The 24,505-nt window shown below is 38.4% G+C and overlaps 1 protein-coding gene across 3 annotated transcripts in view; it reads right to left on the reverse strand.

Moving 5' to 3' along the window:
• Nucleotides 1-24,505, reverse strand: part of LOC150078072 (transmembrane protein 184C-like) — a 146,541-nt gene that overhangs the window by 57,280 nt on the left and 64,756 nt on the right. For all 3 annotated transcript variants that reach the window (XM_090385285.1, XM_090385286.1, XM_090385287.1), the window contains exon 6: nucleotides 5,782-5,856. In XM_090385285.1, the coding sequence (XP_090241411.1) occupies nucleotides 5,782-5,856 (75 nt within the window). The remainder of the gene's footprint in view (nucleotides 1-5,781; nucleotides 5,857-24,505) is intronic.

A 24,505-nucleotide genomic window follows, 5' to 3' on the forward strand; every position in this document is an offset into this window, starting at 1 on the left:
TCTTAACACAAGATCATAACTTCTTCCTCCACACTTTTCATATTCTGCATCCCATATGTCAGAGCAGCACCACATTTATGATATCCCTGTAATGTCCACACTTGATAACAAACACATCAAATTTCAGCAGATTTAGTTAATATGTTCCTAGAATTTGTATAAAAGCAAGTATATGTGGGTAGGTCTGTGTTCAGATTAGCATTAGCATTAATTGAGGCATACAATGCAAGGAAGCAAGCTTATACAGCATCAGCCAAAAAAAACCCTTCCCATTTCACCCATCCAGTCACTCCAAATGTTTGTCAAGTTCAGCCTTAAATTTATTTAAACTATCAACTTCCACAACAACAGATGGAAGTCTGTTCCAGCAATAAACTACCCACTGGCTAAAGGCAAACTTCCATACATCTATTCTACAACTGTTTTTCCTCAATTTGAATCTATGTACCCACAGGTTCGTAATCTGAGCAAGGGAAGAATCCCATCAGCATTGATGCCTGCTCAAACCATTCAAGGCCTTATACACCTCAATCAGATCACCTCACAGGTGGCTAGTCGACTTGCAGAACATGCAACTTGCCGAACTTAAGCCTTTCCTCTCACTATACTTGTTGCCTTTCTTTGTACTCGTTTCAGCAACTCTACATCCTTCCCAAAATGAGGCCTCCAGACATGTATGCAGCATGCAAGGTGTGGCCTGACCATTGCCTTACACAAAGGGATAATCACCTCCTTGTCTCTGCTAGCAAAATTCCTATATATCATTGAAAAGACTTCATGACCTGCTCTGGCAGCCCATCTGCCCTGCTCAGAGAACTTCATATCTGACTGCAAAATTACCTCCAGTTCTTTTTAATTCTCTACTTCCCTGAGTGTAGTACCACATAGTTGGCACATTTCTCTGGGGTTACTGCTACCCATTTGCATTTGTCAATGTTAAACTTCAGTTACCACTTCTCAGCCCATCTGCCTAACTTTTCTAGATCCTATTTCAGTAGCATACTGTAATTACTGTTATTAACAAACCTGCCAACCTTTGTATCATCTGCAAACTTTGACATTAAGCTTGATATACCTTCATCAATATCATTGATAAATTTACAAAACAACAATGGGCTCAGTACCGAACCCTGCGGGACTCCACTAATAACATTAGTCCATGAAGAGCAGTACCCATTGATTACCACTCTCCATCTTCTCCCACTCAACCATCCTTTTATCCATTGTACCAACTTGCCCTTAATGCCATACTGCTCAAATTTGTACAGTAGTCTTCCATATGCAATAGTATTAAAAGCTTTCCTGAAATCCAAGTATGTGATATCAAAATTATTTTTTGCATCCAGTTTCGTTTGTGACCACATCATAGTATCAATCAAATTGGTCAGACAAGACCTCCATTCAACAAACCCATGCTGTGTCTGAACTATAACTGCAATCTTGTCTAGATGATCCTGCAATGCTTCTTTAACCAGTTGACTCCATTATTTTCCCCGGAACAGAAGTTAAACTAGCAGGTCTATAATTATTTGTGTCACACTTTGATCCCCTTTTGTAAATTGGGGATACATTTACACATCTCCGGTCCATGGGAACCTCCCCTGAATCTAAGGATGCTCTCATAATTATGGCTAAGGGTTTGCTTACTTCCCTTGCTGCCTCCTTCAATATAATTGGATAGATTCCATCCCCCAGGTGCCATTTTTGTTTAACTTCAACAATTTCCACTCCACTTTGCTCTCGGTTATTACAAAATCATTTAGCTCCCTGTTATAGTTTAGTAAACTTCTGTCCTCCCCTTCCTCACAGAATTCCTCATGTGTGAATGTAAATGCAAAATACTCATTCAGTTTGTCAGCTATGTGAGCAGGCTCATCAACAGTTGAACCATCAATATCAAGGGGACCAATGTGATTCATACCTTTCCTTCTAGAGTTTACATAAGTAAACAAGTCTGTTGTTTTTCTTTGCATCTTTTGCCAAGGATTTCTCGCAATCAGCCTTTGCTTGCCTAAACTCCTTTGTGACTTTATTATAGACTAGCTTCCCATTTAGAATTTGCCGTTGGTAACATCATGAGTTGGTCCCATTGTATAGAATTTAAAAACTGTTTGGGACCACTGTAGTCACCTTTACGAAAGCAAAAACCCTTCCTTTTACCCTTGATGGTAGTTACATCTGAGTAAACCCACATTAGTACACTGTGATCACTGTCACCTAGTGGTTCCTTTATCTGCAAATTCTTAATGCATGAATAATCACTGCTGATAATCAGATCAAGAGTATTACTCCCTCTGGTTACCTCTCAAACATGCTGTAGAAAACAATCATCCAATAAATCCAGAAAAGCCTTGCTAGTGTGTGAGTGACCAATCCACAAGTTACAGGCAATATCTGGAAAGTTAAAATCCCCCATTACAATACATTCTGATTTACTGGCCCACTCTATTTCCCTGTACAGTTTCTTATTATACTCATCAGAGTCATTAGGCCTATAACACACTCCTACTCTCAATTTTGATCTTCCAATGCTTATGGCACACCAAACTGACTCAACATTGCACTGTATACCAATGTCAACTGGATTCACTTCCTTGGATTTTATGTGTTTCTTAACCAACAGCATAACTCCTCCTCCCTTCCTACCCTGTCTATACTTTCTGTACACATTGTACGGCGCCTCCGTAGCCAGGTGGGCAGGAGCAGCAGTGAATAGCACGTGCTTCTTGATTAGACTGGGGTTCGAGCCCGTAACCACCAAATATGGAAGATGCGGAAAGGTCAGGGAATGACCACCGCATATCCCCGGAGTAATATGACCTTAGTTGCTAATGCTCCTAAAAACCAAATAACAACACATTGTGCACTCTAAAGTCCAATACTGCACTGCTTATATCTGTGTTTTTGTGTGATGCCATGTCTGTGATATCCCAACCATATCTGCCTTTGATGTCTTGACCAGCACTTCAAATTCATCAAATTTATTTACTATACTTCTAGCATTGGTGTACATGCAAGTATACATTCACCTGTTCTTAATCTTAGTTTCTCTAACACAGCCCACGTATTTACTTGTCCCAAGATGACTCCCAGCAGTTCTTGAAATCCCCAGCAATCTACTCTCCAGGCTACTGTTCATTCCAATAGAAGCAGTGCAAGAATCACTTTCGCCTCTGCCTGCAGCTACTGTTAATCTTTTAGTCCGTGAATCCCCCAAGCTAGCAGTTTTCTGACCCACGTCATCATATAATTGCTCGTCCTATGAAGGAACACAACAGCTTTGTTATTGTTATTTGGTTTTTAGGAGCATTAGCAACTAAGGCCATATTGCTCCGGGATATGCGGTGGTCATTCCCTGACCTTTCCGCATCCTCGGTATTTGGTACAACAGCTTTGTAATCCCCCTTACTTTCATGGCTATAGCATATCCAAACAGAAGTACAGCCAAGAAAGTTTCACCTTTGCTTATAGCTTCTAAATCAAGACAAAGGCAGCACTGGAAGAAGTTGCTGGTAAGTTGTGTGCATCAGAATGCTTACATAGGGACTGTGTTATTCTGAGAAATACTACGAAAGAAATTAGGATTGGATGAAAGGAATGCAAGACTAAAGATATGTGGACAGATAATGTGAATCTGCTTGAATGTTCTCTACCCATGGGTAGAGAAAACATTCAAGCAGATCCACACTCATAAACTTCTAATGATTGAGAGCTTCTAGATTGCAGAAGGGGAAATGTTTTTGCAGTACTTTAATCCAAGCCTGAGGCAGGAATCGAACCCGCAACCTTTGGGTTGCCAGGCAGGCACTTTACCCACCCGGCTAGCCCGGTCGGCCACATATAATATATTGTAGCTGAAGCAAATATTATGTTTGTTGGCACGTGCTGGTTGGAGGAACTAGTGGACAGTGAGGAGAGTGTGCAGAAATGAAATGTTCTCATTTGACACATAAAATTGATTGTGCTTGCTGTTTTTTTTTTTTTTTTTATTTCTCATCAATCATAAATTATTACTATTTGCTAATGTGCTTGAAATTTACACACTACGTACATTAACTACGTTGTTTGTTTTAAAATAGACTTAAATAAAGTGGTGATCGTTTCTTGTGACATGAAAATCAGCTTACAGTAAGTACTTAATTTTTATACCTACTGCCATAATCAATACAATATTTTATTTTTAATTCTTTATGAAGTGCTACCCAAATGTTCCTGAAATTTGAATGTTGCGTGGGAACTACGTCTAGTACGGACTTTAGGCACTAGGTAACACTGCATGCATCATTTGTGAATCAGTGTGCCACGTGGCTTCGGACTGGATAGAGTCATCGAATATTTATGCCCAGTTCTTTGGCAGTGCGTTTCACGTAGTTTGTGATGGCTGATGTGAGAGTGTAATATGCTTGCATCAAGTTTTGTTTCCTTCTTAACGATACAGCAGCAGAAACCCATAAGAAGCTGAAACAAGCTTTTGGTGACAATGCATTAGGCCAGAGGCAGACCTACCACTAGTTTAACTGTTTTGAAAACGGTCGAATGTCGGTTGATGACAAAAATCGCTCTGGGCATCCATCATCGAGCACCACCCTGGAAAATGTCACAAAAGTTTGGGCACCGATCTGTGAAGATCGCAGGCAGACCATCCATGACATTTGTGGCATTGTAGGACTATCGTATGACACGCATCAGTGAATCTTGTCAGATGAGTTGAATATGAGAAGGATTGCAGCCAAGTTCGTGCCATGGTTACTGAGTGAAGACCAAAAGCAGCATCGCATGGAAATTAGCAAAGATCTTCAAGGACGGGCCAGGAGTGATCAAAACTTCCTTTCTACGGTCGTCACTGGTGATGAGAGTTGGGTGTATGGGTTCGACCCAGAAACCAAGCAACAATCATCCCAGTGGAAGAGCCCATCTTTTCCAGGACGAAGAAAGCCCGACGGGTGAGGAGCAATGTGAAGTCCATGCTGATCTGTTTTTTGGACATTGACGGGGATTATCCATAAGGAATTCATCCCTCCTGGCCACAAAGTTGATGGTCTGGCCATCAGCTTTGTGTTGTTCTACTGTGACATCCTGAGGCAGTTAAGGGAAGCTGTCAGTAGGAAACGTCCAGAGAAGTGGCACATAAAGAACTGGGTCCTTCATCATGACAGTATACTGGTCCATACATCTTTCACTGTGATGCAGTTTTTGACATCCAACAACATGATAATCTCCCCCACCCCTCTTATTTTCCAGACTTAGCCCCCTGCACAACATCTTTTTCTTCACAACAATGAAAATCAAGGTGAAGGGTTGAAGATTTGACGGCATAGAGGATATCCAAACCGAATGGCCGGTGGTGCTGAACACTATGACAAAGGACTTTCAGGATGCATTCAAATCATGGGAGAAGCACTGGGATTGGTGTTTACACTCTCAAGGGGACCACTTCAAAGGTGACGGTGAGAATAAGACCCAGGGTGAGTCTAATTTATTTTATAAATACATTTCAGGAACTTTTGGGTAGCACCTCATATAATAACATTAACTAGAAAATAATTAATGAGTCAAATTCATATCATTGCATTAGAATATCTTATATGTTAGGGTGTAAGACAACCTTGCATGACCATATGGATTTTTATTATTTCTTTTTAATTAATAGGGCTACTACAAATATGATATTTTAATTTTACCATGGTTACAATATTACAAATCAATAAAAAAAAAAAAAGCACATTTTTATTTCTTTATATAAATTATCAAAGTAGGGATAGGGAGAGAAAAAACACTTACAAAGCTATAACTGTTGTTAATGGACGAATAACTGTATACTGAAGAATACCATGCTTGCAAGTTTGAATGAAATACCTGTTAAAAAAAAAAAAAAAAAAAAAATGCATGTAGTTGAATAAAGCTAAATAATTAAGAATTAATATAACATAAAAACTGCTTTATTTCTTTTATGGAAAATTTAGAAAATCTACTTATCAAATAGCCAAATTGAAAGTAACTCAGTAAATTCTTTCTTTATTAGTTTTAAACTCTGCAAAAATGTTGGCTATAGCCTAAAAAATTGCACTTAATCTATTAAATTGCACTTAATCTATTAAATCCCACTATTACAATTATATGACAAATTTTTCTTACAAAAACTGTTACAGTCAATCTATTTCAATCCATGGATTTTATAATTTGTATTTTTACCATTATTTACAATGATAAAAACATTTATGTTAAATTTGACAGTCAGTTTAAAAAATTAGGCAGTTTTCAATATTTCAATTACAAAATTTTGAAAACTGCCTAATTTCACTGTTGTGAGATCTTACCAATAATTTTTAAATAGAATAACGACTGTTTATAGAACTTACAACTTTTTTGATTTTAGCATTAGATTTGGCATTACTGGTACATACAATAAAATAATCTATTTTTGAGGTTTCTCGTAAGTAGAAATAAATCACTGTCCTATTTTTAGGACACTGGTCAGAAACACTATATATATTTTAACTTTCAAAGTGACAGGCATAAAAACTAAGACCTTCAGTACAAATCACATAAATATAAATTCTCTATTTATATTTATTATCATTTCAGTGCCAGACAAGCTGTACTTGCTACCTGGGAGTCTAAAACGCTGATGGAACTGATATTCGGGTGACACTCAAGTCAAGTGGACCCAATTTCGGCGAAGTCCGGACGGTCTGTGACAACCAAATCCTCTGCTTGCACCTTCACGATGGTGGGACTGTTAGTAATCCTGGGTATAACCTCCATGCACAAGCACATGGTGGGTGACCACCCAGGTGTGAACCAACGTAAGCAGGGGTCGAGGTGTGGCGCCCACACCACATGGAGGAATGCCGCCCCTCTATGTTACCAGGCAGTACTAGGTGGTAGATGACTCATCAACCGGTGAAATACCACCACTTTGCTTATTGGAGGCTCGAAGTGGTGGAACCCATGTTTAGTCTCTAGAGCTAAGTTCCGGTCAACCCTTCCCTATCTCTTCCATCATGCAGTATGATTGATGACTCTTGAGGTTATGATGAACGTTGTGGCGAGATCCAATATTCCTTACATTTCGAGGGTACAGCTCTAAAACGGTTTTCGCAGGCCGGCCGCTAGTTAGTACACCGGACCGAACCTATTGGTAACTCTCTAGGAGGCTTCCGGATCAGCTAGTGTATAATCTTGCTACCTCTACTCTGCCAGATAGTGACTGGAGGGAGTCCGAGTAGTGTGTATGCGGGGAGCATTGTCGAGGCCACGTTTTGTCAAGGATCTGGGTATATTCTTCCCACATGTACGCCATATCCAAAAATTTCATTACTTCATACAGCATGTCCCACCCACTTTTTCTTACTATTGAATACACCATGAATTGTCAAACTAATAGAACAAGCTTATCTGCGAAAAGATCTAAACCTCCCAAGGATTTCCTAATTCATTTCACAAATATACGTGGTCTCAATTCTAATCTCAACGATGTCCATTTCCACTTGCAGTCTGCCAAACCCCATGTACTTTTTCTGACAGAATCTCAGTTATCGGTTGATTCAACTACTGTTCATCTCAGATGCCCAAATTATTCGCTGTATGATTCCTTTCGCCTCAAAGGTGGTACTTGTGCATATGTCCGTTCTGATATTCCCTGTCAGAGACTTGGCAATTTGGAATCTCCTCTCTTTGATCTTCTCTGGCTTAAAATCTCTCTACCTCATTGTGTCAAATTCATCTGTTGTCTCTACCGTTCTCCCAACTCCACTAATCACTTGGAGCTCTTTGACTTCCTCTCGTTGCAACTTGACTTTCTCCAGTCCAACTTTCCTAACAGTGAGGTAATTTTCCTTGGTGATTTTAATGTTCACAACTCCAGCTGGCTTCCGTTTTCTAGTCACACCGACCCAGCAGGTCGAGATGCTGAGGCTTTTGCAATTACTAATGACCTAGCACAGATTGTTCATTTACCTACAAGAATACCGGACAATCCGAATCATACAGCCAATACGCTTGATCTTTTTCTCACAAACAACCCTTCTAAGTACACGGTCGAAGTGAGAGGTCCTTTAGGCACTTCAGATCACAACTTGGTGATTGTCTCTTCTCCAATGGAACCTTTATCTCATGGCTATTCCCAACCTCGTGTTGTTTGGCATTACAAGAATGCAAAATGGGATGACCTGCGAGACTTCTTTTCTTCTTTTCCTTGGTCAGATTACTGTTTCAAAACTCCTGATGTCAACGTTTGCTCAGATCGTGTCAGTGAAATTATTCTTGCAGGAATGGAATCCTTTATCCCACACTCCACTTTAAAATCTCGTCCTTTATCTAAACCTTGGTTTTCCAATAAATGTGCTAAGGCTGTTCAAGAGAAGAATGTTGCATATCGTAATTGGCTTGTTTCTAATTCTTCAGTTTCATTTTCTGCCTACACCAAAGCTCGCAACAATTGTAAAGCAGTTATTAATCAGTCCAAACTAGAGTTTGAACAGGCTAAGAGTAGAAAACTTGCTTCTTGCCCTAATGGTAGCCGAGCATTCTGGTCTCTTGCCAAAGTTATTGGCCGCAACTTTTGCCCATCTCTGCTTCCACCTCTATCCAAACCAGATGGTTCTGTTGTCACTTCAGCCAAGGATAAAGCTGACCTGCTAGCATCCCATTTTTCTTCCAGCTCATGTATTAATGAACTTGGTAAAACACCTCCCACCATTCCCAACACGGTCCATTCAATGCCTCCTGTGGTCTTCCGTCAAAAGGATATCAGAAGGATTTTGATGAATCTTGATGCTAAGAAAGCTCCAGGTCCTGATGGTATTTCTCCACTTGTTCTCAAAATCTGTGCTCCTGAACTTACTCCTATTCTTTGCCGCCTTTTTTCACTTTCTTATTCCAAAGGTGTTTTTCCTTCTGCTTGGAAATTTGCTCATATCCAGCCAGTTCCTAAAAAGGGTGACAAATCCCTCCCATCCAATTATCGTCCCATTGCAATTACTTCTACTCTTTCTAAAGTAATGGAGAAATCAATTAACCGCCAACTCTTAAACTACCTAGAAACCTTCCGTCTGATCAACGATCGCCAGTATGGATTCCGTCGGTGTCGATCCACTGGTGATATTCTGGCTTATGTTACCCATTTATGGACTACTTCAATGGAAAGGTTCGGTGAAACACAAGCAGTTGCTCTTGACATCTCAAAGGCTTTCGATCGTGTTTGGCATAAAGGTCTTCTAAACAAGCTTCCATCTTATGGTTTGCCAACTGTTTTTAGTAATTGGTTATCCAGTTTTCTCTCTGATCGCTCACTGAGGGTGATGGTAGATGGCTCTCTGTCTTCTAACTTCTCCACTAATGCCGGTGTCCCCCAAGGTTCAGTTCTTTCCCCCACTCTTTTCCTCTTGTATATCAATGACCTTCTTCCATTGACTGGAAATCCTATCCATAGTTTTGCCGATGATAGCACATTGCATTCAACTTTCCATTTTGAGAAACCTTGCCCTGCTCAATCAGCTTCAACTTCTCGAAAATCTGCTACCAATTCCTTAAATGCCGATCTTCAGGTAATTCTCCAGTGGGGCAAAGACAACTTAGTTGATTTCAACCCTTCTAAAACTCAGTCTTGTCTTATATCTCGCAAAAAGGATTCTTCTGCTCCTATGCTTATCTTTAGTGACACTCCAATTTCTAGGCAAAAGGATATATCTCTTTTGGGGATTACCCTGACTTCTAATCTCTCTTGGCACAAGCACATTACAAATATTGCTTCCTCTGCATCTAAAAAACTTGGTTTTCTCTTTCGCTCTCAGCGTTACTTTTCTTCCAAACAGCTGCTCACTCTGTATAAATCGCAAATCCGCCCTGCCATGGAATATTGTTCCCACATTTGGGGTGGTGCCCCCAAAACCTCTCTCAGGCTTCTTGATTCCATTCAGAAGAGGGCAGTTAGGTTAATTAATGATTCATCTCTAACGGAGTCTCTCCACTCGCTTTCTCATAGACGTACTGTTTCTGCTGCATGCCTCTTCTACAGATATTTCCATGGGCACTGTTCTTCTGAATTGGCTTCTATAATTCCCGCTCTCTCTTTCAAAACAGTCCGAACACGTGCCGCCACCAGCCATCATCCATTTACTGTCCAACTTCAAACCCACAGAACCAACTTTTCATCTTCCTCATTTATTCATTCAACTGCCGTTTTCTGGAACAACCTTCCTTCATACGTATTTCCTGAAAATTACAATCTACAGAAGTTCAAGTCCAATGTCAACAAATATCTTCTTTCGTCTTCTCAACCTCCAACCCAAGCACGGTACTAAGTACTATAGGTTCTAATACCTCTCGTGTTTGGGGTTCACATAAAAAAAAAAAAAAAAAAAGATGAAATAATAGTAAAATACTATGGACAGTGTGGGTTGAAACAATTCATCCAGAAAAAGCTAAGCTTATTTGATTAGAATTTTGGGAACTCTGAGAATGACTAGTCATTGTTTCAAATTTACATTCTATACAAAAAACCCGGTTTGAATTTAGGTTAAAAAGGTCACTGAATTGTTCAGTTGTGTGGAAAATTCAAATGAACATGCTTTTTGAACAAAATGAAAAATTTTTTGACAATTTTTATAAAAAAAACAAGATTCAATGATTCAATTAAAAAAAACATTGGTTTTTAAGCTAGCAGTGCAGTTTGTGAAAAATGCCTGCTCAACTCAAAGGATTAACCAAACAAACTCACAGATTCAATACAAATGTATGATAACATGACAATAAGTGCATCATTATTGGTAACAATTAAGACAACGTAAGACCAACTTATATAACTGGTTGATAAGAAAATACAGAGTACAGATATGAGATAAAAAATTGATATTGGTTCATTTTTGTGTGAATTTTAGATATGACGCTGATCAACTCTTGGATTTCGTATAATTGTTTGCATGGCAAAAAGGTACTCAATGCATTAAAATTTCATGAGGTAGTAGCAATTCCCTATAGAAATTTACACACAAAAAGAGTTAAATGCAGATATGTCCCATCATCATCACTCGTAGTACACTGAATGGACAGAATTCATGGGATACCTGGTTTCTGGGCAACGCAACACTGTCATTAGTGGGGCTTTTTTGGAATTACCCCTCTTGCTAGTGGACAAACCCACTGCTCGGCAGGTATACAGGTACAGTGCATTCACATATATGGTACTTCAATGTCAATATGAATAAATGTTGTGAGTTAACCAACTTTGAAAGAGGAATGATAGTGGATGCCTGACGCATGAGTTACTATTGCAGAGGTGGTACAGAAATTGCACTATCCCCTTTCAATAGTATCAAGAGTGTATTGGGAATACATCATTTCTGTCCACTCAGTGTAGATGCTCAGTATGATGGAATGGATCATTTTATTGGATGAAAGGACAAACAGTGTCATTGACAAAACAAAATCTGTACCACTAAAATAACTTTTTATATAATATGGAATGTAAATTTTTTTTGCATAGGATGTTTCATTTTGTATTATAAGCATTTTAATCGTTGTACTTATGTAAAGAAATAAAAAAATAAATAAATAAAACATGTATTTGTGATTGCCCTTGTCTTTTAAATAAAACACCCTGTTCCCACTTCCCTATAACAATATACAGGGTGTCTCAAAAATATTGGTACAAACGTTTAGGGGAGGTAGGTAACATCTAAAGGAATGTGAATCGCATAGGAACCCATAACCGGAAACGTCATGGAAAAGTAGTAGCAGAGGCACAAGAAGCAGAAATGACACAAGACAGTAATTAGTGGAAAACATTTATTTGACATAATATTAACAATGGAGTATGAGATGGATGCATTTCATGATGTTACAACAGATGCTCGAAGGTTCCACCATGAGAAGCAATGCATGCATGACACCGACGCAGCATGGATTGGCGGACACGGTCGAACACACCTGGAGTTTCTTTGACAGTAGCAGCAGCGCAGACGAGTCTCGCCACGAGATCCATTTCCGTCTCCACAGGCGATTCATACACAATAGATTTGAGGGCTCCACAGAAAGAAATCAAGGCTCGATAAATCAGGTGAGCGTGGGGGCCAGGCAACGGGTCCACCATGGCCAATTCATCGACGCCCAAAACACCTGTTCAAATGGTCACGAACAATACACCTTCCATAATGGGCAGGTGCCCCATCATGTTGAAACCAAATGTTGCATCTCACATTTGCTGGAACATCGTCAAGTAACCCTGGTAGAACTTATTCAAGAAAGATCCGATATTTAGCGGAGTTCATGTGGGATGGTAACAGGTATGGGCTGACTAAGCAGTCACAGACCATACATTTATTGCGAAGCGATGTTGTGCCGAATGGGGGCACACACCGTGTGGGTTGTCGTGAGCCCACACACAAGCATTGTGATGATTGAAAAAGCTTTCCTGAGTGAAATAAGCCTCATCCGTGACCAACACATAGACTGGAAAATTCAGGTCTTGAACACTTTCTTGGAGAAACCACTGCGCAAAAGCCACATGTGCAGGATGATCTTGGGGGAGCAGTAACTGAACCCTTTGGAGATGAAAGGGGTGTAAGGAATCGTCGTGCCAGACATGCTGTACACTGCAACGAGACACTCCTAAGGCAGAGGCCTTAGGAGTGTCTCATTGTGTTGAATGCCATCCAGAATAATCCTACTATCAGCACGTGTGCTGGTAGTAGGATTATTCTGGATGGCATTCAACACACTTTCTTCCATGGCGGGAGTTTGAACGTGGTCTGCCCGCACTACTCCTGTTACCTCTAAATGACCCATAATCGCACAAATTTTGATGCACATGCGCAAACAAACGGTGGTCCGATACATGTCTGTCTGGGAAGCGTTCTCCATAAATTCGTTGAGTGGCTCGTCCATTGCCCTCTAAGGCGCCTCCGTAGCCAGGTGGGAAGGAGCAACAGTGCATAGCACACGCTTCTTGATTAGACCGGGCTTCAAGCCCGTCACCACCAAATACGGACGATGCGGAAAGGTCAGGGAATGACCACCGCATTTCCCGGAGCAATATGGCCTTAGTTGCTAATGCTCCTAAAAACCAAAATAACAAACAACAAACAAACCATTTCCCTCTGCTAATCCATACACTAGATGCATGTGTGCCAGCTCACAGTTCGCATATCGATGCATGCTCTTCATGCGGCGACTACTGCTTGAATGAGTAAACCAGAAATTTTCCCTCTTGCGAACTGATGAACAGCGCCGTCTACCTACATACAGTGATGTTTCCGGTTATGGGTTCCTATGCGATTCACATTCCTTTAGATGTTACCTACCTTCCCTAAACATTCGTACCAATATTTTTGAGACACCCTGTATAAAATCATAAATCATCAATCATAAAGCATATGAATCATAATAAATTTAACAAATAATTTTTATAATAAAAATCATAAAAAAATTACACAAGCCTAACTATTCAGTTTTTATACTGAATAATTTTTCAGCTAAAACATCATATTAGCATTTTATGCATTTGAATTCTTATTACTTTCAATATATGTTCTAGCAGGCAACCTTCCTCAACTGTAAATGAAAAGCAATCTGGCAGCTGGTACTCAATAGAATAAACCACTCCAAATGTATTACATCCAAATGCAACAAAGATTTCCATATTGATGAGAAGGTATTTCAGAAATGGGTATCTTTAACTTTCAACGAGGTGTCATTACACCCAAAAACCCAAAACCTAAGTGATTTCGTCATGCACTCCAGACAGCCCCTTTCAACTATAACTCTAACAAAACAACACCTTATAAATACCACCAATAGACTTTCCTAATAAATCTACAATTGGTCCTAATGGCTTCCCTCTATTCATGGTTAAAGTGTGTAGTGCCTTCATTGTGGAGCCCCTTCTTGTAATCTTTACTCGCATATTGAATTCTGGATCAATCTCGACAATGTGGAATCACTACAGGGTACAACCCATACCCAAAAGAAGAAACCCTAAGGAACCTAAGGACTTGAGACCGATCTCAGTGGCTGCTCTCTATTAAAAGTGTTTGTGAAAACTATCTTATCAGCACTGATCGAACATTGCTTCTCTCATAGATCCAAAAATCTGCTTACTGTGATCCTCAAAAGATCTACATATGAAAACCTACTGGACACCCTATTTAAAATTCAAACTGCTCTCAACAGTAAATCTCAGCTGGATGTCATCTTCCTTGTTATTTCATCTGCTTATGATAAGCTCTCAATTCCCACTCTCATCTACATTCTATAAAAGTACTTTGGCATTACTGGAAGCCTGCTAAAAACCATCAACCTCATCCTTACACTAAGACAACCCATCATCAACTATAAATCCTTCCAACAGGAGTGCATTATAACGAGAGGAGTACTGCAAGGAGGTGTCCTGTCCGGTCTACTGTTCACGGCTGCCCTTGAACCTTTCCTCGCAAGGTACACTGATTTCTCATCATATGCAGACAACCTCAAATTACTATAATAATTAATGATAAACACCAGCCAAGAAATTGAACTGAAAATTTACTATAAAATAAAATAATATACAGTGAAATGTGACGAAAATAAAAACACTGATTAAATATATAGTTACAATATAATTTAAAATATAGTTAAAAGCAGTAAAATTAGCTAAAATAAACTGGGTTAAAAGCGATAAAACAATGAAACCTGGAGCTTTCGGAGAACTGCCGTCTCCACGTGTCTTAGCACTAGTAGTATGCTGTTGAAGGAGACGGCAGTTCTCCAAAAGCTCCAGGTTTCATTGTTTTATCGCTTTTAACCCAGTTTATTTTAGCTAATTTTACTGCTTTTAACTATATTTTAAATTATATTGTAACTATATATTTAATCAGTGTTTTTATTTTCATCACATTTCGCTGTATATTATTTTATTTTATAGTAAATTTTCAGTTCAATTTCTTGGCTGGTGTTTATCATTAATTATTATAGTATGAAAATTCCCAGCCCCATAGGCCTGTTTGAAGATAACCTCAAATTATACATAGCATTAGCATTAGTAGAGGCATATGATGCAAGAAAGCAAGCTTATGCAGCATCAGCCAAAAAAAAAAAAAAAAAAAACGTTCCCATTTCACCCCTCTGTTTGTTCCATATACCTGTCCAGCTCAGCCTTAAATTTATTTAGGCTATCAACTTCCACAACAAAAGATGGAAGTCTGTTCCACCAATCAACTACCCGCTGGCTAAAGGCAAACTTCCACACATCTATCCTACAACTGTCTTTCCTCAATTTGAATTTATGCCCTCTCAGGTGATTATTCTGAGCAAGTGGAAGAATCCCATCAGCATTGAGCATGCTCAAACCATTCAAGGCTTTATACACCTCAATCAGATCACCTTGCAGGTGCTTAGTCTCCAAACACTGTAATCTGCAAAACTTAAGCCTTTCTTCGTAAGAGCAACCCTTTGTTTCATTCACTAATCTTGTTGCCTTTCTCTGTATTGTTCCAACAGCTCTACATCCTTCTTAAAATGCCTCCAGACCTGTATACAGTACTCAAGGTGTGGCCTGACCATTGCCTTATACAAGGGGATAATCACCTCCTTATCCCTGCTAGAAAAATTCCTGTATATCATTGACAAGACACCATAAGCTACTCTTGCAGACTGTCTGCACTGCTCAGAAAACTTCATATCTGCCTGCACAATTACTCCCAGGTCTTTTTCATTCTCTACCACTGTCAGTGTAGTACCACAGAGTTGATATGTTACTCTGGGGTTACTGCTTCCCATATGTAGTACTTTACATTTGTCAATGTTAAACTTCATTTGCCACCTCTCTGCCCATCTGCTCAACTTTTCTAGATCCTGTTGGAGCAGCATACTGTCATTAGTATCATTAATAACCATGCCAATCTTCGTATCGTCTGCACACTTGGACATTAAGCCTAATATACCATCATCAATATCATTTATAAATACAGAAAACAACAATGGACCCAACACTGAACCCTGAGGGACTCCACTAATAACATTAGTCCACAAAGAGCAGTGTCCACTGATTACCACTCTCTGTCTTCTCCCACTCAACGATCTAACATAACATGTAAAGAAGCTGAACAAACTCACCTGATAAATCAGCGAGTCTCTATCGTGATTGACAGCCTTGTAGCCTATCTACTGCAAATAGGTCTGGAACTAAATGTATCAAAATCAGTTCAACTTACCTTCACAAAAAAGAGAATCAAAAATGACATCACAGCCTACCACAACGGATTACAGATAAGGAAAGTGAAGTCTCACACCGATCTCAGCATGACTTGGAATGAGGGCCTCACTTTTCAGACCCATTTCTCGACCATGAAATTGAAGACTTTCTCCGTGATGTGGGCAATTTGACAAGAGCTGACGGGGTTACTGAACGTCGATGTAGTCTGAGGATACGTCCAGCAGTGCCTACAACCTATCGCACTCTATGCATCGCCAACTGGTCTTCTGCCCCGACGTCGTACATAAACTGATTTCTGGCAGTCGAGTACTGGGTAATGCGATGGATGAACAGGGTCACTGGGCTGTTTTATATACTACCTTAAATATCACTCCCTAGAGAGTTCACATTTCATCCAGGAATATTTTTTTTTCTTTCTCAGATGCTTACCGATGTGATTGATGCCCCCCAGTCTTTGAGGACTTATCTCTACTCCACGTACTGGATGCAGTAATGACAACCCCTACCTACCGTTGCAATCTATACTGTGCAACGTGTGCTGTCTGAAGAATTTCTTCCCAAACAACTCAGTCAACCTTTTCAATTCATTGGCAATAGACCCTGTGAAATACTCCAAAAGCAAGCAGTACAGAGTGAAGAGCCTCTCTGAAGCAAACAGCTTACTTCAACTATAATTTTGTCATTAACTGAATTTGGTAAATAATATTATAAATATATGCACTTGTGTAAATATTGTAAATAATTGTAATCGTGCATTTTTGTACACCCTTCTTATATTGTAAATAATTGCAATTCTTGCATTTTTGTACACCCTTCTAGCCAGTCGGCTGTGTATAAGGGGTGAAAGCAAACACTTGCTACTTTAATAAACGGATTTAATAATAATAATAAGCTTCATAATAACAAAAAAAAAAAAAAAGTAAATAAATAAATACAATTTTATTCACTGAGCAATAAGAAGTTAATTTTATGAAAATACTTCAGGTTTTTGTGAAAAATAAAAGGGGAAAAAAAAAAAAAAAAAAAACAATTTCCTACAGAAAATGTATAAATTAAAAAGTGGAAAAAGTACAAATTGAATCTATTCAGCAATGCACTGCATGGAATTAATTTAGGACTAGTGCATGTTTAGTAATATTTTAGGTTGGCATTTTGAATTGACCGCATCAATTAGGAGGGTAATGTTTCAGATCTTTCTGTATCACTCTTCATAGTTTGTGAAACAGAAATGTACAAAATACAAATCTACAAAATAATACTCACCAAAGTTCATAAAACTTAGGAAAAATCCACTGTTTTTGTATCAATGTATGATCTCTCTCTTTCTCTCTCTCTCTCTCTCGCTCGCTCGCTTGCTAATAGTTGATATCATAAGATACTTAATGATGTTAGACAAATTTCTGTAGATTGTAATTTTTTTTTTAGGAAATAACAAGGGACTTGACAAAAAACACAGAAGTAGAAAGAATAAATAAAGATGAGGAAAAGTTAGTTCATTAAGTTTGGAGTTGAGCTGTGAACAGATGATGGCTAGGTTGATGTGTTCAGTTTTGCAAGAAAGGTAGAATTACAAGTATCAATTCAGAAGAACAATGTACTTGGAAATAAGGCAACTTTGTGTGCATGAGAGAGAGAGAGAGAGTAATATTTCCGATATGAAAAAGTCATGGTCAACTCAAGAAAAGATATCTGATATCGTTTAAAAATCCAAGCATTGTTGGAGATGAGCATGGGAATGGCAGATTTTGTTTGCTGAGAAATAAATTGGAAATTGGTTTTAGAAGGATTAAAGTTAACTAAGTTTTCTTTTCACCTGAGAATTTAATAATATATAATAGATATTTGAGAAGTTATAGCTCTCTGTGTACAGCAGGGTTTGTCTCCCATCACTACTGTCCAAAAATTTGTATAGTTCTTCCTTGAATTTATTGAAACCATCCACTTCCACAACAACAAATGGAAGCCTGTTTCAACAATCCTGGCTGAAGGCACACTTTCGCATATGTATCCTGCAACTATCCTTCCTCGACTTAAATTTATGCCCCTCATGTGTGTAGTCTCAGCAAGAGGAAGAATGCCATTCACATTCAGCTTACTCAATCCATTAAACACTCGATCAGATCATCCAGTATGTGACTAGTCTCAAGACAATGCAACTTGCAAAATTTGCCTTTCTAGGTAAGTGCACCCTTTTGTTCCCTTCACCATTCTGGTTGCTGCTGAAGAAAACAGTCATCTAAAAGTCTTGCTAGTGTATGAGTAACCAATCCACAAATTCCAGTCAACATTTACTGGCCCACTCTATTTCTCTATATAGCTGTTTGGTATACTCATCACAGTCATTATGCCTATAACACACTCCTACTCTCAATTTTTTTTTCCCAGTGCTTATATTACACACCAAACTGACTCGACATTGTACTGGTCACCTATGTCAACTGGATGCACTGATTTAGATTTAATATTCTTCATAACTAGGAGCATAAATCCTCCACCTTTTCTGTCCTGTCTGTCCTTCCTGTATACATTGCACTTCCCATATTCAAATTCAGCATCACTTATATCTGAGTGACACTATGTCTCTGCTATCCCTACAATGTCTGCATTTGATGACTTAATCAGTATATCAACTTCATCAAGTTTATTTACAATGCTCCCAGCATTAGTGTATATGCAGATAAACATGCACGTGTTCTTACCTTAGTTACCCTTACACAGCCTACGTGTTCACTTGTTACATGATGATCCACAGCAGGGCCTGAATTCCCCAACACCTTGCTTTCCAGGCTGCTGCATTTTACAATAGATGTAATACAAGAATCACCTTCACCTCTGCCTGCAGCTCTGGTTAATCTATTAGTCAGTGTATGCCCTCCCCAAGCTAGCAGTTTTCCGACCCACTCATCACTGCCTCAATAGCATCACTAAATATTCTTATATCCCTTCTGTTTAAGTGTATCCTATCCCTGTAAAAACAGTCTTGTTAAGAAGCACAGACCATGCTGAGAAAAATTCTACCCCGTGATATTGCATATTCTCTCCAGTGCCAAATTGACAAGGCTCTCAACATATACTCACTCCTATCATGTCTGGGCAGAATTGCAAACACTTTCAATTTCAATCCTAACTAATGACCTTTTCCCAACATTGTCCTGTACTTGTTAAGTCCTCAGATCTCTTACTCTTAATATCATTGGTGCTGATGTGTACAAGAATATCGCCTTTTGTGCCCTTAAAAGATATCTTCTCTACAACATTATCTACTTTTGCTTCTGGCACACGTTTCCGGGTCCTATTCCACCACCCCTTTTTGTACAAAGGAGTGGTGGAATAATTCCGAATGCACAAGCGTGAGCTCTGGCATTAAGTTGGGCAACAGAGCTTGATGGGATCCCTATTTTCGTTCCTTCCTTCCTTCTAGGGCATCTACCTTACTCATCAAACTATGTAGGGTCATTAATAACAGAAAAAGGCTTTCTTTATTAGCAAGCTTTTTGCTCTTATTGTTTTTGCTAGTTATATGAACACTCTTTGGACTGTCTGTTAGACATCAACTAATTATGACTGCTTCAAGATAGATACTGTTTGCAGCCTTTGCCATCTTCAAAGAAGCTAAGTCAAAGTTTTGGTTATAATAATAGCTCTGTTGTCTGCCAACAGCATATCCAAAGCTTCACCAAAAGAGAAAATTTGAACCAAGGTGCTTTTTTTTTCCCTCCTGGCTGAACACTCTCTCATACTCAGCATACTATGAGGAATTGTTAAAATTCCAAGCATGACTTGGGTTAATTATAGTTCAAGCTTTTTTGTGCGATTGCCAGATACCCAACCAAGAACCACTTCAATTCTTTCATCATAGCTTCTGGTAGGGTTCAGACACTGAAATTAACAGAACTGATACTGAAAAACATCTAAAAATTCATCTATTTCTCTATCTTCGATGATACTAGAGGTATTCGAAACTTGTCTACAAAAAATTTCAAATTTCAATGGATTGGAAAAGTGCCAATATATCTCCAATACATAAGGGCGGTTCTAAGAGTGAGGTGGGAAATTACCGTCCTGTCAGTCTAACTTCAGTAGTAGGGAAAATCATGGAGGCAGTGATCAAGGGTGGAATTCAGGATCATTTAGATAGAAATGGAATTCTAAAGGACATGTAGCATGGTTTTGTAAAGGGAAAATCACATTTAACAAATCTGGTTAGCTATTTTGACAGGGTCACGCATGAGCTGGATTTAGGGAATAATTTCGACATTGTTATTTAGATTTAAGCAAAGCATTTGACTAAGTCCCACATGAGCAGTTACTTTATAAGCTGGAACAGGTTGGAATCACAGGGAAAATCCTTAGATGGATAGCAGGATGGCTTCAGGGTAGAAGACAGAGGATTGTGATAAATGGTTATTTATCAGATTGTGTTATGTAAGAAGTGGGGTTCCCCAAGGATTAGTCTTGGGACCACTGTTGTTTTTGATTTCGAAGTAGGGATAGAGGGCATGATGTCTAAATTTGCAGATAATATAAACATTGGTAGAGTAGTTAATGTTCACTGCCGAGCAGAGCTTCTTCAGAATGACCTAGATAGACTTCAGGGATGGTCAAAAAAGTGGCAGCTAAGCGTTAATCCAACAAAGTGCAAGGTCTTACACCTAGGAAACAGTAACCTCAAAATAACTTATACACTTGGTGGAGTTGAACTAAAGTCAGTAGTGGAAGAAAGAGACTTGGGAGTTATGATACAGTCAGACATGAAGTTCGCTGAGCATTGTAGACAGGTTGCAAGGAAGGGAAAATAAGCCCATGGTGTCCTATCGATGATTTATAGAACATTTGCTAGTAGAGTTAAGGACATCATAATCCCATTATATAAGGCTATTGTTAGACGACACTTGAAAGGGCCCAAAGATGAGTAACTCGCCTGGTGAGATCAGCAAAAGGGCATCCATATGAGGAAAGACTTTGAATATGTGGGTTGCAGAGCTTGGAAACTAGGCACCTTAGTGGAGACGATTGAAGTGTTTAAGGCTCTGAGAGGCACAAAGGCATAAGTAAATGAATAGGGTGAAATTTTCATGGTTATAAATAATTCTAGAACTAGAAGCCATAAATTCAAGTTACGGGGGGGGGGGGGGAGGTATTTAGACTGGATTGCAGGAAGTTTTATTTTAGCCAGTGAGTTATAAATTACTGGAATAAGTTACCAACACGGGTGGTAGAGGGTGACAGTTTGGGGAAATTCAAAGGACAGTTGAATAGTTACCTATGGGAGGAGGGAAACACATAGGTTGTCTATTTCCTTTTCGTTTATTATTTATTAATTATTTATTTTTATTTAATTTTTTATTAATATTACTTTATTCTTTTTTTTTTTTTTGGCTGGTGCAGCATAAGCCTTAGACTTCCTTGCACCCTATGGCCATTACTAATACTAAAGTGTATGGTCTTGCATTTTGCTACATTAAAACATAGCTACCACTTTTCTAACCACTCGAAGCCTGTACAAGTCATCCTGAAGGAGTGCTGCTTGGTACTGATCATTAACGACTCTCCCAACCTTTACATCAGTAAATTTTGACATGCCTTCTATCCCTTCATCAATGTCATTTATGAAAATCAGGAACAACAGTGGTCCAAGAATTAATCCTTGCAAAACTTCACTTCTGACATTACATACCAATCTGAAAACTAACCATTAATCACAACCTTCTGCCCTGCAATCCTTCATAGAATCTTTCCAGTAATCCCAACATGTTCCATCTTATACAGTAACCCCTCATGAGGGACTAAATTAAATGCCTTGCTAAAATCAAAATACAGTATGCTTAAATTGTTCCCTACATCCAGGTCATGAGTGTCTGTGTCAAAATAGCTTATTTATCAGGTTAATTAAAACATGATTTTCCCTTAACAAAACCATGTTGTTTGTCCTTCAGAATGCCATTTCTCTCTAAATTTCCCTGGGCCACTTTCTTAATAATTGACCTTGAGATATCCCTGTAACATTGAAGTGAGACTAACCAGTCTGTAGTTACTAACTACAGACCAGTTAGTCTGTGCTCAGTCTCCTCTTTTAATACCTTGCTGCTCAGTTTTTAGGTATACCATATTACTTGAATGCAGGTGTATTATCAATATTAAGTTCCAGACAGTTTTTTAAAAGAGTCCTTCAGTTGTTCAAAAAAGACTGTTGTACCATAAAGTTAACCCTCTGGTGGTAGCACTCAGAGCAAGCTGCCTCTCTTTGCAAACAAAAATGGCACATTTTACAGAGCCATCACCATCTATTCTTTCCCTCTATAAGATATTTCTCAACAATGATTCTGCATGGTTAGCACAACTCAAAGGTAATGTTCTATGATATGAATAAACATCTGGCACATATAAAAATACCCATGGTCAGTGTGAAGTGTTATGTCTATTTTTGCATTCCTTTCTACATAGTGTACATTGTCTTTATGCTTACTCTTTGCAAAAGTCTGATTACATTACATTTCCTGCCATTTAAAATTGAAAAAATCACATCTGAACATGGTGCAAAAGGCAAATGTGTTACCTATCCCAGATTTTACAATATATAGAAAATCTTGTCTTTATGTCTTCTGAAATTTTATGTCACATTTCTTACCTTCAACATCCATACAACAGGAAGAGACCATTTGTTAGCACATTCACTACCAGAATGCACACTTGTGGCAAAACAAACTGAAATTTTTATGCCTTAATGCACATATACACATCCATTCAATTGCAATCAATAAAAGAGCACTATAAAAGGAAAGGCACTTGAAATTAACAACTACGGCTGGGATTTTGCTTAGCATCAATTGCACTGTCTAAAGAGCACTATAAAAGTCATACACGTAGTTCACAGTTTCATATGTTTTTTGCGTTTGTGAATCAGTGGTTTATACGTAGGTTTTCAACTTACATATAAACCACTGATTCATAAACGGCAAAAAAAAAAAAAAAAAAAAACACTAAAACCAATGTTATCTACCAAAATATCAATAATGTAAAATGAAAAATAACCTCCAAAAAAAGGGGGGGGGGTCACTATTTGTGGTGGTCTTTGAGGTCGGTCCCTTCAAAAGCACTACAATGGGAGTTTACTGTATATCTAATACAAGAACAATATTTTGAAGTCTGTCTGCATTCAGGAAAGTTAATAATTCTCTGTAAGTCCTGAATAACAAATAGACTACTAAAAGTTTTTTATATGAACTAATACTGATAGCTCACAATAGAAGGTCTTTTGAAAAGCACGTTTTGTGCAGGTATTCATTTACAGGAATGAAAACACTCCTGTAACTGAAAAAGGCTAGTTCCATACAGGTAGTTCTCGACTTTACGAGTTAATTCGTTCCTAGCGCGCGCGCTCATAAAGCCGGAATTAAATCCCATAGATGTTAAAAATAGGGATTACATTCTCAACAATGAAATTAGTTAGCTAATTAGTTTATGTTTAAACAATGATTGATTTATCCAAAGAAATTAAAACGTAGCCTGTAAAATCAAGCAAATTATAATAATAAAGAATTTATTTATGACAAACAAATTTTAAAGAATGGTTATTCTTCATCATCGACTAAATGCACACTCATTGATCACTTATTATTGGCTCGCCACTCGCTGGTTTGTTGCACAAGGAGTCGCCTTCATCAGAAATGCTTCAAGAGGCATTTATTTCCAAGATAATCTTCTCTTTTAATTATAAATTTCACGATTGCATGCATAAACATTTTTTAACAGAACACACAAATTGGAACTAACATGATTTGTGGGGGAGCAACAAGTTTACAAAGCTTTAAAAAAAGGAAGAGAAGATTCTGAAAATTTATTTATGTTTTTTATACGATTGAAGATTTCAGTAAAGGGCAAACACATTTCACCATAATAACATAAAAACCCACACAATTCCAGCTATGTATTTTCAAAAATGCAATAACATCGAGTTTATACCCGTTTATAATTGCTTGGTTACAGAAAAGTCCAATAAACTGGAAAGTGCAAATTGCTTTTATTGTTTTATGGTCGTGATCTCCAGAAATGTGCTTTAGAAAAATATCACAAAGCGTTCAAAATTGGTTCTTATAATGGAACATATGATAACGATGAAAGTGTAGTGCATTTTATTGATTTGAATTGGTAACTAATACAATTTACACTATAAAAACGACTTTTTAGAGAGTTATATAGTGAAAATTTCAACTTCCGAGGTCGTGGAACGAATTACCAAAAAACAATGTGTTACTGGGTTCACATTATGATATTTTCATGGTATGATGGTGTCTCTGGAACGGATTAATATCGTAA

Source organism: Mastigoproctus giganteus, chromosome 11 (genome assembly GCF_048544385.1).
Source record: "Mastigoproctus giganteus isolate SK-2022 chromosome 11, ASM4854438v1, whole genome shotgun sequence".
Taxonomy (NCBI): domain Eukaryota; kingdom Metazoa; phylum Arthropoda; class Arachnida; order Uropygi; family Thelyphonidae; genus Mastigoproctus; species Mastigoproctus giganteus.